A 14,739-nucleotide genomic window follows, 5' to 3' on the forward strand; every position below is an offset into this window, starting at 1 on the left:
CAAGATAGCAGAATGCCATTTACTCTTATGTTTCTGACTCATTATACTTGTTTCATCTGCATCCCCAGATCTCAGTGCCTGACAATGGAAAATGAAACTCAGCAATGCTGAATCCTTCATAGAGCTAAACGGTGTTTACAGTTTGCAACTTCAATTTTCCTTTAAGGACATTTAATCAATACCTCTGCCATAAGAAGGAACACTTCTGGCTAGACTTGGACATTGGATGCATATCCATAACATCTCTGGGCAATATGTTCCATTTTCCCACCACCCACACTTCAAATTTCTCCTAATCAAAACCTCTCGCCTTTTACTTATAAACAGTTCTCCACTGTCCTATGACCACTGGACCCCATAAAAAGAGCTCTGTCCATAGTTCCTATAAACTTACTCATAAATTGAAACAACAAAAAAACCTTTTAAAAGTCAACACTGATATATCATTTCTCCATGCATGAAGACCTAAACTTTTTCAGGCCTTCTGAATAGCAGAGATGTTTCAACTCTCAGACCAATTTCATGATCATTCTGGGGACTCCAGCATGTCCATCTGGGATATTGGCTCAAGATCTGCGTGCAGACCAGTCTACAGTCTCACAAAAAGAGTTTAGAGTGGGGAAAGGATCTCCCTCCACCTGCCGGACGAGAACCTGTTATGCAGTGCAGGACACAATTCGAGCACCAGGTGCCCATTGGCAGATCATGTCCCATCCTCTAACCCACCAATAACCCAAAGTACTTCTCTCCTAAGCTGTTCCCTATCCCCTACTCTCTCGTTAAACTGGGAATTGCCCTAACCCAGGTGCAGGACCTTGCACTTTGCCCTGCTCAACTTCATGATGGTTGCACGGGGCCACTTCTCCAGCCCATCCCTCGTTGGCATCTCTGCCCTCTCGGCAATCAACTCAAATTGGTGTCAGCTGAAAACGTTCTGAAGCTGCATTCCATCCCATTGTCCATGGAGGGAATAAACAGTACTGAAGGTCCCAGGAAGGACCCTGGAGGGACAACACAAGGCACTGCTTTCCACCTGGACACTGAGAAACTGCCTGTAACTCTTTGGAGGTGACTATCCAGCCTGTTCCTCAGCCATTTAACAGCCTCCAGATGATTGCCCAGCATGTCCCTCTGGGTGATGATGTGGGGGACACTGCACACGTTCTCCCACTGGCCCCTGGTCTGTTCATGGAAACCTTGGCTGGGGTGAGTGGCCGCTCTGCACTCTGACAACTGCAGCAGAGATGTTTCTGCATTGTGACACTACAGACAAAGTGTTCCTGGGTGAGCACACCTGTGCTTATGAAACCTTTCCTCTTTACAGCTGTAAACATCCCAGGTGTGTGTGGGAACTGCACCTGCACTGGGACAACTGGGACAGAGGAGACCTTCCACATAAGATCAGACATGCTGAGGTTGAGCTCATGACAACAAGAAGCACAAGAGTTAGAAACATATATAAGTCAACAGGTGCAATAACATTTTGTAGGTCTTCCCCTACAGAAGCACCTCAAATTACGCTGTACTCCATCAGTCAAGGCTTGTGTTATCTATGACATACGACAAGCAAGGGAATGACCGACTTCTTCTCTAGCCTCACACACAGAGCTCCCCTCTCTCTTTTTCTCCTACCCCATGCAGCTGGAAGGTTTGGCTTGTGGCCATCTCCTCACTGGAGATAAATCTCAAATTTTATCATGAGATGATGATGCCGTGCAGCCACACCCAGACGGGAGGTCCATTTGTCTGCTCCCCACCGTGATGAGAAGGAACTGAAGGATTCTAAAGCACACAAATGGTAAACAACCATACTGAAAGATTAGCAGTCATCCAATGGAGAATGACTCATCAAACCATTGGCTTTGAGGGAATCTCCTCTCAGTCTTTATGACTTGCTCTTTTCCACACAGATGCAACATCTATTGAAGTCATATTTACATCTAATTCTCCCAACAGTAACAGAACACAAAGTCACTCTCATATCATATCTCCTGCCTTCGACTCCTACTGAAACAAGAGCAAGAGACATGAACACACCATGCATTCCTATAAAATGATAGGTTGTTGATAAAGGTAAACTTACCCACATACAGAGTTAAAAAAAAAAAAAAAACAAAAAAAAAAAAAAAAAAAAACAAACAAAAAAAAAAAAACCCAAAAAAAAACCAAAAAAAACCCAAAAACCACCAAACCAAAAAAACTGTCAAAAAACACAAAACATGAATCAGAGAAGGCAAGGAAGCATTAGAAGGCAACAAGCTGTCAGACATGCTCACAGTGAAGTCTTCTAGGCCTGGATTTCAGGCCTCAAAATTCATCCCTCAGAGCACCTAGAAGTCACTGAGGTCTCAAGCTGCAAGTGTGGCCCTAAACACTTACACTGGACAGCAGGACAAGGGCTTCATGGAAGAATTAGTCCTCTCATCAGCAACTTCTTCTACTGCATGACCTGCTCACCTTGCACAGTTATGAAACCATCATTTTAAACAACTTCTCATCAGCCTCTTTCCCAAGTTCCATCTTCGGACAAATTGCAACAGATTCTCTTAGAGCTTCTGCTTCCTATTCTTCCTATTTCCCACACACACAATTCTTTCCTGGTTGGCTGGATCAAAGATTTGCTGAAAAACAATAGTCACTGTTTCAAATTTAAAAGTACTGACCAGAATTGGGAAAATGAGCTGCAACCTAACCTGGAAACAAAGGCCTGAAGGAAAATGTAATTACAACTCCTATGGAACTTGATATCACAATGTTGCATAGAGATGCAGATGGATAATGGAGGTTTCACACAGGATTAATTGGCTGTTTTAGCCAAGAATTATGGTTCTACTTAAACAGTTACTGCGGAAAATGTTACTGTTGAAGACTCTCATTTTCTTCCATGACACAGAAACCAGGATCAGAACAGAAATGGCTTTGGCACCAAGCATGAAATCAAATTATTTCTCAGCCAAACCCACAAGGATTCACCCATTTTCCTGGCACAGAACTGAGCTCTCACCCTCCTCACTCTGCATGCAGAGCCTTTAGTCTCACCATCAACCTACACCAAAATTTTGGTTATATCTTGGCCACAAAGAGAAACATATATTTATGAAGTTCTATTTCTTTAATTAATATTCAAGGTCAGGGTGGGTGAGGCTCTGAGGAACCTGGTCTGGTGGAAGAGGTCCCTGCCCATGGCAGAGGAGTCAGAACAAGATGATCTTTAAGGTCCTTCCCAAGACATTCCATGATTCTGTGTTTCCCTGATTCTATGATTACGTGTACAACTTCAAAGTATGGATGAGAGATACTCTCCCTACTGAATAATTGTATGTTTTGGAGTTTGCAGGATTGTCAGGCACAATGAGGATAAACATTTCTCCTTGACAAGAAAATAAGCAAACAACCCAACCCAAACAAATCATCAAAAACCCCTTAATACACTGAGCAAAGAATGGGAAAACACCAGAGGAGTATCAATCATGGCCTCATGTTTCAGATTCTGTCAACTCTAGTATATACACAACACGGGAAACTCAATTGTAACTAACGTACAGGAGGCCTCACACAGGAGCGCATCCCAGATAGTAATTTCCTTGGAAAGTAAGATCAAGAAAAAGCTTGGAACCACAGCTGTGGGCCTCATCTAACTACTGGGACAAATAGAACTTGACACCATTCATTCATTCATTTTGAACTATATCACTGTGAACTCCAGCACTGGCCCTGTCTCTGCATACACAGAATTCTTCTCTCTGTCCAAACATAACAGGAAAGTAAATTTTGCATACAGACAACAGTAGAAGAAAAGTTGTATGCACAGATAATCAGATCATAAGCATCAAAACTAACATTACTCTTTCTTCTCAGTTACATACACAAGTCGAAAATGTTATACAGGCCATAAATGGTTCTGACAAAGACCCAGCAATCCAAGTATCACCTCAAAGGCAACATCACCATTCTTCAGCACATGGACTCCTCACAAGATCTGCGACTACCACTCTGCATGAAAAAGAATACCAAACCCAAACTAGACCATTTGAGTTCAAACCACACAAGATAAAATCATAAGACTCCTCCTGACTCATGTTCATAAGGCCAGCAATAGCCCTGGGGATCAACAAAGCACATGCCATGTCTCCACCAGTGCCTCCTCAAACACCACACCCCCAACACTCCCCCCTAACCCTTCACAGCTCACATGGTTATCACAGATCTTCAGAATATAGAGACATTCTTCAGAATTTAGAGACAGTCCACCAAAAGGAAAGTTACTCAGTCAGTCTCTCCTTACCATGGATAATATTGGACTTCTCACCCTACCCAAGGGACAAGAAAAAGCATTTCTCACTCAGACATTTTAAAGAAACAGGTCAAAAAAAGTCTCTCTCTTCACCTACAAACATGAAAGAAGCACCTTCAGGTCATCAGAACAGCAAGACAGAAAGTTTACACCTGCGGAATGGAAGAGCTCAGAACAATCTTCTCGGTGATATAACTCAGAGTAGATGACTAATAATTCGTTTATAGGCACCAAACACAGAGCTTGATCTTCCTACACGGGAACCTTTCATTAGTACAACATGTAGGTTTTAAGTGACACAATTATGAGGGCCTCCAAATATTTAGTAAGACCCTCCCAGCATTCTCCATGCAGCTGGAATACATCTCTTCTTGACAATTACTTGGGGAAGAAAATCCTCATATTGCTTCACACTAGAGATAGGAACTGGACAGGGAATGGAGGAAATCATTCCCTTGACTCTTTCAGCACACATTCATGCACAGCTCACAGGACTTGCATTTCCAACCCTTCCCATTATCCATAATGTTCTCTCACCCATATATCCTAAAAACATGTGACAGTGGAGGCCCAGCTCCCCAGACCACTTTTCTTCACACCACCAAGTTCACACAGCTATCTTTACTTCTCTGTACTAGAGAAGCTCCATTTGCCTGCTCGCTTAAGTTCTGGGAAGACACTTCACAGGTCTAAAAGGAAAAGCCCAGCAGTCTTCCAAGACAGACTGAGTCAGTGAAAATCTGCAACAGGGGGAATTATGCCCACCTTACATGTCCCACTGCACCTTGAATCTCTCCCTTCCCACCCACACCATTCTCTGGCCATGGTAAATATCTCATAGCTAAGAGTCATCCAGCTCCATTTGACATAGCTCGACCTTCAAAAAACAAAACAAAACAGAGCAGTTCTGCCATTTCCTCCTGCATTTCCTCCTCCACACCCGGTTACCCACAGGCTTTTCAAAGACTCACAATTTCAAGAGGATCCTTCATCCTCATAACAGGCAGACAGACAGCATCAAGGACCACTTGTTGCCTGGCTCAATCCTCTGTCAAGGACAAAGATCAAAGCACGGATGACACAAAGACTTTTCCCGCTGACATCCACTATGTATCGCGGAGAACGAAAAAGGCTGAGAACAACGTGCAGAGAAGTTCCACACAAAGCCACCAGCACTTTGTTCACGACACATTCAACCCATTCAAGGACATGTGTTGTTGGAAAGACACGTGAGGCTGCAAAAAACTTCTCTTTCCTAAAAACGTGATACATCCATTCAGAAGATCGAATACTAACAGGAACACGGATTGTACAGAGCACAGGTGCCATAGGGGAAGAATAGCTGGAACCTGAGAAATACCCAAAGTTCTGACTTAAAGAACAGCCTGACAGCAGCAGCCTTCCCCCTCCTTCCTTCTTCACTACCTGGAACGCTGAACACTGACCCCGTGTTCCCACAACGACAGGAACGGGCACCGGTCTTCAGAATGACACCAAAGAAAACTCTACCTTGTTTTTCAACGAAGTCTCCAATGCAAGCCAAAGAAAACGGCCGCCAAAGGGCAGGGGAGCTTCAAAAGAAAGCGTTTTGCGGAAAATATGGACTGATAAACTCACCGAGGGAGCGGAGGGATCCTTGGGGAGGGCGGCGGCCACATCCTCGTCCCCGAGCAGCGGCGCGGGCTCGTCGGGCAGCGGCCGGGCCGGGAGGGTGTCGCAGCAGGTGGCGGCCGAGAAGCGCAGCTGGCTCTTGCGCGAGTCGGCCGTGAGCGACACGTCGTGCGAGTAGGACTGCAGGAAGGCGCGCACGCCGTCGATGCCCACGAAGTGCGAGACGGGCACGCCGCGCAAGGCGCCGCCGTCGGGCGGCAGCAGGTGCCGGCGGCGCCAGCGGCGCAGGCGCAGCGCCAGCAGCAGCAGCAGGAAGGCCACGAAGAGGCACGACACGGCGGCCACGGCCAGCACCAGCCAGCGCGTCAGGCCGCCCGCCGCCTCGCCCGGCGCCGCCGCCGCCTCGGCCGCGCTGCCCAGCTCGGCCAGCAGCTCGGCCACGCTCTCGGCCAGCACCACGCTCAGCGTGGCCGTGGCCGACAGCGCCGGCCGCCCGTGGTCCTTCACCACCACCACCAGGCTCTGGCGCGCCGCGTCGCGGGCCAGCGGCGAGCGCGCCGTGCGCACCTCGCCGCTGTGCAGCCCCACGCGGAACAGCCCCGGCTCCGTGGCCTTGGCCAGCTCGTACGACAGCCACGCGTTCTGGCCCGCGTCCGCGTCCACCGCCACCACCTTGGCCACCAGCGCGCCGGGCTCCGACCAGCGCGGCGCCAGCTCCACGCCCGACCGCGCCCCGCCCGCGCCCGCCGCTCCGCCCGCCGGCGGGTACAGCACCTGCGGCGCGTTGTCGTTCTCGTCCACGATCTGCAGCCGCACCGACACGTTGCTGCTCAGCGCCGGCGCGCCGCCGTCCTCCGCACGCACCCACAGCTCCAGCTCGCGCACCTGCTCGTAGTCCAAGGAGCGCAGCGCGTACAGCGCGCCCGTCTCCGCCTGCACCGACACGTACGACGACAGCGGCGCGCCCCGCACCCGCCCCTCCGACAGCCGGTACCGCACGCGCGCGTTCTGCCCCCAGTCCGCGTCCGTGGCGCGCACCGTCAGCACCAGCGCGCCCGCCGCGTTGTTCTCCGACAGCCGCGCGCTGTAGCGCTCCTCCGAGAACACCGGCGCGTTGTCGTTCACGTCCAGCACCCGCAGCGCCAGCACCGCGCTGCTCTGCAGAGCCGGCGACCCGCCGTCGGCCGCCCGCACCGTCACGTTGTACTCCGACACCTGCTCTCGGTCCAGCTCGCTCGCTGTCACCACGCTGTAGTAGCTGCCCTTCGAGCTCTGCAGCCGGAACGGGACATTGTCATTAAGAGAGCAGCGCACCTCGCCGTTGGCCCCCGAGTCCCGGTCCTCCACGTGTAGCAGGGCGACCACTGTCCCCGATGGCGCGTCCTCAGAGATCTCACTCAGCGCTGACCTTACCGAAATCACTGGTGGGTTATCGTTTATGTCTGAGACGGTGATCGCGACTTTGGCACTGTCGAAAAGGCCTCCACCGTCCCGTGCCTGCACCTCCAGTTCATAGGAGTCGCCTTCCTCGAAGTCCAGTCTTCGCAACAGAGTGATCGCTCCCGTCTCAGAATCCAGATGGAATATGTTCAAGGCTCTTTCTGTTATTTTCTTTAACGAGTATTTCACGTTCCCATTCAGCCCCTCGTCGTTGTCCGTGGCCGTGACGGTGACGAGCACGGAGCCCACGGGCACGTCCTCGGGCACACGCACCGTGTACTCCGCCTGGCTGAACACGGGCGCGTTGTCGTTCGCGTCCAGCACCGTCACTCGGATCCGAGCCGTGCCCGTCCGCGCCGGATCGCCGCCGTCACTCGCCCTCAGCACCAGCTCGTGAAACGCCGCCTCCTCCCGGTCCAGCGCCTTCGCCAGCACCAGCTCGGGACGCTGATCGCCGCCGGGGCCCGTCTGCACGGCCAGCGAGAAGTGCTCGTCGCCGCTCAGCTCGTAGCTCTGCAGGGAATTCCGGCCCGAGTCCGGGTCGTGAGCGTCTGGCAGGGGAAACCGCGACCCTGGCGCTGTCATCTCGTTCAGTCTGAGATCCGTATCTGCCTCTTGAAAGCTGGGTGTGTTGTCGTTTATATCCACAATCTCCACTTCTATTTCATAGAATTTCATTTCCCCCTCCACTATCAGCTCACAGCGCAGCACGCATTGCTGCACACTCTTGCAGAGCTGCTCCCTGTCGATTCTCTGCACTGTCACTAAATGTCCCGTTTTATCATGCACAGCGAAATACTGCGTCCTGCCCTCGGAGACAATGCGGACGCCGTGGTCGCTGATCCCCGGCAGGTGCAGCCCCAGGTCCTTGGCCACGTCGCCCACGAAGGAGCCCTTGGGCATCTCCTCGGGCACCGAGTAGCGCAGCTGCCCCCACGCCGCCTCCCACGCCGCCAGCAGGACGGCCCAGAGCAGAGCTCGCTGCCGCCGGCCCCAGCGCCTCCCCGCCGCGCACATCTCCGCCGCGGCACCGCCGGCACCGCAACACCGCGAACAGCTCCCACCGCCGATCGCCGATCTGCCTCACTCTCCTCCGGCTCGCCTCCCCCGGCCGCTCCGCCGCCGGCAGTCCCTCCGCTTCGCTGCAGAACGGTTCCGCACCGCGGGGAGGATCGCAAACCTCACGGTCGCCGGGCCAAGAATCTGGCGATCTTGTGAGCGAGCCGATCCGCAGCGGGCGGGGCTGCCGGGAGCGCTCCGAGCTTCCTCTCGCTCCCCTCGGTCAACAGCGGCGCCCGCAGCCTCCTCCCGGCACTGCAGGCACCCGGCGCTGCCGGGCACACGGGCAGCTGGCGGGGACCGGATATTTGTCACGGAGACTTTTCCCGTGCAGCGGTGACCTCCTGCGCTGGCTTTTCTCCAGCCGATCTCTGCTTCGATCCTTGATGGGATCACGATCGGCAGGAATGTAAAGGCATTTCGTGAGCGTGTTGCTTCAACCGCAGGAAGTACGAATAATTTACTAATGGCAATATGTGTAAATTGAAGAAATTTTTCCCCATTTCAACCTCTAGATTACCATTAGTCTTCCCCTATTTGTTAAAAAACCTCTTCCGCCACAAGATCTGAGATTGAAAACGTTAGATACACTCACACACACACGGACAACCTGAGCTATCAGGCTCATCAACATACATGGGACGAGAGCACTTGCATGCTTCTTGAAATCAGGGATCTAATTGTTTTTTGAATATTAAAGGGAGAAATAAAGATGCAGCTAATACTCTCAAAGGAAAACTTGAAGGAATCAAGATTCAAATGTTTTAATCTCACTATCCTCTGTTAAATTTAGTGTTTCCTTACTTTTTACACATTTACACTTCCTCAAGTAGTTCTGTAGCCAAAAGAAAGAGAATTGATCAGGAATCAACATCTAAAGCACTGAAGTGTGTGTAAAGAAAATATCACAGGAATACTTTCTTAATCAGGTTAGTACAAAATTTTCAATGAAAGAATTGTAGAACAATAGAAGAAAAGTAGAATTGCCCACTCGAAACTCTGCAGACCCGTGATAAATGCACAAATATATTTGATTCAAGCCCCTGAACTGTCAATTCGGCGATCTCCTCGATACTTGATACTCTCATGTATTCCTATCTCAGATATCTATCCTTGTAAAGAGTCAGAATTTAAAAAACCAGCTGTTCTCCGAAAACCCGATATCTCCATAAATGTCAAACCCTTAGGGTAAAGAGGAAAGGAAAAAAAGAAACATCCGAAACAAACCTTTCTGCACCTTCACCTCTGTATGAAACAATTATCACTAAAACAGAGAACGGCCATCCAGGATGCAAAAAGAAAGCCAGCCCACTGCTGCATTGCCCCCTAAAACGGGCGGCATTCTTTTCTTTCACTCAGGATGCAGAACATAACATCTAACACACGTTTCCTTTCTGAGTCCAACAGGCAAAACAAACAAACAAACAAACAAACAAACGAACGAACATCAATAAACGGGCTTGCGTAAAGCTACAGAACAGTCACAAAAGCACATTTTTGAACAAAATCAGGAAAGAAATAAGCTACATTACTTCTCGGTGTTTTACCTCCATCACGCAGAATCAGCGAATCTCCTCTAGAGTAAGCATCCAACTTCAATGCGGTAAACGTGTTTTAATTGATACAGCACAGGTGTTGAGGACAAGACGCCTCCACCGAACTTGACTCGGTTACCAAGGAGGAACCAAGTCCTACCGCGAGTTTCCCCTTCTCCATGGAAGGGGAACAGCCCTGTCCTGAATTCACTCATTCATGGAGGCAGGTGTGTGCATCCTACAGAGATATTTCCCGGAAAACAGGGGAACCCTACTGGAACTTAAAATTCGAGTTACAGTCAAAGCATCCCATCAGAAACCCCAGTTGTTACCAAGGAAAAATGACAGCTTTCCGCGGCTGCATGAAAACACAAATGGGGACTTCTCATTGACACCATGCAGAGAAAGAGAGGGGGGAAAAGAAAACGTTAAAGAAAGCCTCAATAACAGAACGAGCCCGCGGTTTAACAGACCTGCGGTACGTCGGCAACGGCGGGAGCCTCTCCCTCGACGGCGCCGCTGTTCGGGCTCGGCTTCTCGCAGGAATCCCCGCCCAGAAGCTCCTCCGCCGACAGGATGGGCACCGGCGGCGGCGGCGGCGGCCAAGCGGCCTCGGGCACGGCGCGGGCCGGCGCCGCCACGCACAGGTTGTAGGAGTAGGGCAAGGTGCCCTCGCAGAAGTCGGCCGGGAAGGCGGCGCCGGCCACCGAGAAGCGCTGCGCGCCCAGGCAGCGCAGCACGGCGGGCGGCCCGGCCCGGCGCAGCCGCGCCAGCACCAAGAGCGCCACGCTCAGCACCAGCAGCGCCGACAGCAGCGCCAGCGCCAGCACCAGGTAGAACTGCAGCTCGGCCGCCGCCGCCGCCGCCTCGCCGCCCGCCGCCCGCTCGCTCAGCTCCGGCAGCGCCTCCTGCAAGCTCTCGGCCAGCACCACGTGCAGCGTGGCCGTGGCCGACAGCGCCGGCTGCCCGTGGTCCTTCACCACGGCCACCACACGCTGCTTGGCCGCGTCCCGCTCGGACACGGCGCGCGCCGTGCGCACCTCGCCGCTGTGCGGCCCCACGCGGAACAGCGCCGGCTCCGACGCCTGCACCAGCTCGTACGACAGCCACGCGTTGCGCCCCGCGTCCGCGTCCACCGCCACCACCTTGGCCACCAGGTACCCGGCCTCGGCCGAACGCGGAACCACCTCGAACGGAGGAGGAGCCCCCGCCGCCTCTCCCGGCGCCGCGGCGGCCCCCGCGCCCGCCGCCGCCGGCCAGAGCACCCGCGGCGCGTTGTCGTTGCGGTCCAGCACGAAGACGCGCACCGTGGCCGTGGAGCTGCGCGCCGGCGAGCCGCCGTCCTGCGCCCGCACCGCCACCGCGAACTCGCGGCACTGCTCGTAGTCCAAGGAGCGCTGCGCGTACAGCGCGCCGCTCCGCGCCTCCACCGACACCGGCGGCGCCGCGCCCGCCGCGCCCGCGCTGCCGCCCGCCAGCCAGTAGCTCACGCGCCCGTTGGCGCCCGCGTCCGCGTCCCGCGCCTGCACGCGCACCACCAGCGCGCCCGCCGCGTTGTTCTCCGCCACGTACGCGCTGTACGCCGCCTCCTCGAACACCGGCGCGTTGTCGTTCACGTCCGACACCTCCAGCACCAGCTCCGTGCTGCTCCGCAGCGCCGGCCTGCCCCGGTCCCGGGCCGCCACCGTCACGCGGTGCTCGGACGCCTGCTCGCGGTCCAGCGCGCTCGCCGTCACCACCTTGTACGAGCCGCCCGGCGACGCCACGATCGACAGCGGCGCCTCGCCCAAGAGCTCGCACGACACCTGACCGTTCTCGCCGGAGTCCGGATCGTTCACGTTCAGCAGGGCCACCACGGTGCCGACCGGGGCGTCCTCGGGCACGGGACTGGACAATGACAGAACCGTGATCTCGGGCGCGTTGTCATTTTCGTCCGTGACGTCTATTTGCACTTTGCAGTGTGATAACAAACCCCCTCCGTCTCTCGCCTCTAGCCCGAAGATGTATTTATTCTTCTCCTCGAAATCGAGGGGACCCGCTGTCCTCATTTCCCCGTTCTCACTGTCCACCGCGAACAACGAACTTATGGCGCCCGGAACGTTACTGAAGGAGTAGGAGACCCTCCCGTTGCTGCCCTCGTCCGCATCTGTCGCCTGCACCCGAAGCACCAGCGACCCCACAGGCAGATTCTCCGCCACTCGCGCCTCGTAGACACTTTTGCTGAACACGGGCGGATTGTCATTGGCGTCTGTCACGTTGATGCGAATCTGGACACTGCCGGACCTCGCAGGGTCGCCGCCATCCACCGCTGCCAGCACCAACTCAAAGGAGCTCTGCTTCTCCCGGTCCAACGCTCTCTCCAGCACTAATTCCGGCTGCTTACTTCCATCAGGGCTCTCCTTTAAAGCCAGAGAGAAGGACGGGTTGCTGGCGAGCTGGTAAGTCAGCAGCGAATTACTTCCTGAGTCCGCATCTCGGGCCATCTCGAGAGGAAAATGAGCACCGGGAAGCGTCCATTCACTGATCTCCAGTTCCAGAGCAGCCTTGCTGAAGGTCGGGGAGTTGTCATTCACGTCCTCGATGGACACCTCGACATGGAAAATGTTCAGGGGATTGTGCACCACCGCCTCGAAGCTGACGGAGCAGGTCGCCGACTCGCCGCACATCTCCTCCCGGTCCAGCCTCTCGTTCACGTACAGGTTCCCGTTCTCCTCATTCACCGTGAAATAGTTCAGCTGCTTCTTGCCGGCAGACGCCACCTGCAGCCTCCGCGCCGGCAGCTCGTCCGCGCTGAGCCCCAGGTCCCGCGCCAGCGGCCCCACCAGCGAGCCTCTGCCCAGCTCCTCGGGGATGGCGTAGCGGACCCGCTCGGCCGCCGCCCGCCACCACACGCACCAAAGCACCGCGCCCAGCAGCGCTCGCCCGCCGCCCGGCCCGCGCCTCTGCCGCCGCCTCACCGCCATTCTCTCTCGCCACAGCTCGCCGCGCTCCTGCCGGGCTCCTGCCGCTGCCCTGCCTCCCTTCCAGCCGCTCTCGCTCTCACACAGCGCACGGGCCGCCGCAGCGCAGCCAGCCCGCTCGGGCCGCCTCGGACGCCGCTGCTCCCCGACAAGCGCCGACAAGCGCCGCCGCCTCTCGCCGCTGCTGCTGCCGGTGGTGTCGGGGCCGCTGCCGCCGTGGCCGGCGCCGGGCGAGCGAGCAGCCTGCGGGGGCAGGACGCTGCGGCGGCCGCGGCTCCAGCGCCGCTCGGCGGCGGCCAACAGCGACACCCGGAGGCGCCGCCACGCCACTGCAGCCGCCCGATGGCCGCGCTCAAGGGGGCCCGGCTTTGGGCGGGGCTCGGGGCTGCGCCGCCGCCGGGGTCTCTCCTCCACTGCAAACAGCGACAGCACAAGCTCAGGCTCTATTCGAAACCAAGGCGGTTCTATCTGAGATGTGCTCTCCGTGCTTTTAGGGCATTCTTTTGAATCGCACTGAACAGTCAGAGAAGCAAACACCCATGGCAGTGCAGTAAAGAATGGAATTTAGCGGTTTTGAATAAAATGACGGCTTATCTGCAGCAGCAATAAATGATAATATAGAGAAGACCTCGAGAACTTTTGCACACTTCATCACATCCTTTGAATTGTCCTTTCATTACCTCGGACGAATCAATCTGACATAAAGTTCAGCCTAAAGCAATGTAAGCAACCCCTATGCCAAGACAGCAGAATATCGTTTACTCCTTTGTTTCTGACTCATTATACTTGTTTCATCTGCATCCCCAGATCTCAGTGCCTGACAATGGAAAATGAAATTCAGCGACGCTCAGTTCTTCATAGAGCTAAACGGTGTTTACAGTTTCCAACTTCTATTTTCCTTTAAGGACATTTAATCCACACCTCTGCCATAAGAAGGAACACTTCTGGCTAGACTTGGACATTGGATGCATATCCATAACATCTCTGGGCAATATGTTCAATTTTCTCACCACCCACACTACAAAGCTTCCTTCTAATCAAAACCTCTCCTCTTTTACTTATAAACACTTCTCCACTGTCCTATGACCACTGGACCTGATAAAAAGAGCTCTGTCCATACTTCCTATAAACTTACTCATAAATTGAAACAGCAAAAAAACCTTTTAAAAGTCTACACTGAGGTATCTTTTCTCCATGTGTAAAGACCCAAACTCCTTCAGACCTTCTGCATAGAAGAGACGTTTCAAACCTCAGATCATTTTCATGATCCTTCTGGGGATTCCAGCATGTCCATCTGGGATATTGGGCAAAATCTCTATGCAGTCTATGGTCTCACAAAAGGAGTTTAGAGTGGGGAAAGGATCTCCCTCGACCTGCCGGGCACAGAACTTGTTATGCAGTGCAGAACACAATTTGAGCAGCAGGTGCCCATTGGCAGATCATGTCCCATCTTATCGCCCACCAATAACCCAAAGTACTTCTCTCCTAAGCTGTTCCCTATCCCCTACTCTCTCTTTAAACTGGGAATTGCCCTGACCCACGTGCAGGTCCTTGCACTTTGCCCTGCTCAACTTCATGATGGCTGCACGGGGCCACTTCTCCAGCCCATCCCTCGTTGGCATCTCTGCCCTCTCGGCAATCAACTCAAATTGGTGTCAGCTGAAAACGTTCTGAAGCTGCATTCCATCCCATTGTCCATGGAGGGAATAAACAGTACTGAAGGTCCCAGGAAGGACATTGGAGGGACAACACAAGGCACTGCTTTCCACCTGGACACTGAGAAACTGCCTGTAACTCTTTGGAGGTGACTATCCAGCCTGTTCCTCAGCCATTTAACAGC

At 53.9% G+C, this 14,739-nt stretch overlaps 2 protein-coding genes across 2 annotated transcripts in view; both read right to left on the reverse strand.

Moving 5' to 3' along the window:
* LOC310914961 (uncharacterized protein) overlaps nt 1-12,980 on the reverse strand; it is a gene marked incomplete at its 3' end in the record, with an annotated part of 41,005 nt that extends 28,025 nt beyond the window's left edge. Inside the window, 3 exon segments of the mRNA XM_083871479.1 lie at nt 8,531-8,694; nt 9,179-9,239; nt 10,422-12,980. Coding sequence (XP_083727605.1) covers nt 8,531-8,694; nt 9,179-9,239; nt 10,422-12,902 — 2,706 coding nt within the window. The 5' untranslated portion in view covers nt 12,903-12,980.
* Nucleotides 1,696-8,362, reverse strand: LOC310915192 (protocadherin gamma-A10-like; the record flags this gene model as incomplete). The annotated part of the gene is made up of 2 exons (XM_083871903.1): nt 1,696-1,782; nt 5,912-8,362. The coding sequence occupies 2 exons, from the start codon at nt 8,360-8,362 to the stop codon at nt 1,696-1,698; spliced, it is 2,538 nt and encodes an 845-aa protein (XP_083728029.1).
* Nucleotides 12,981-14,739: the final 1,759 nt, after the last annotated feature.

The sequence above is a fragment of the Zosterops lateralis genome (assembly GCF_965231275.1).
Source record: "Zosterops lateralis genome assembly, chromosome: 14".
In the NCBI taxonomy this organism is placed as follows: domain Eukaryota; kingdom Metazoa; phylum Chordata; class Aves; order Passeriformes; family Zosteropidae; genus Zosterops; species Zosterops lateralis.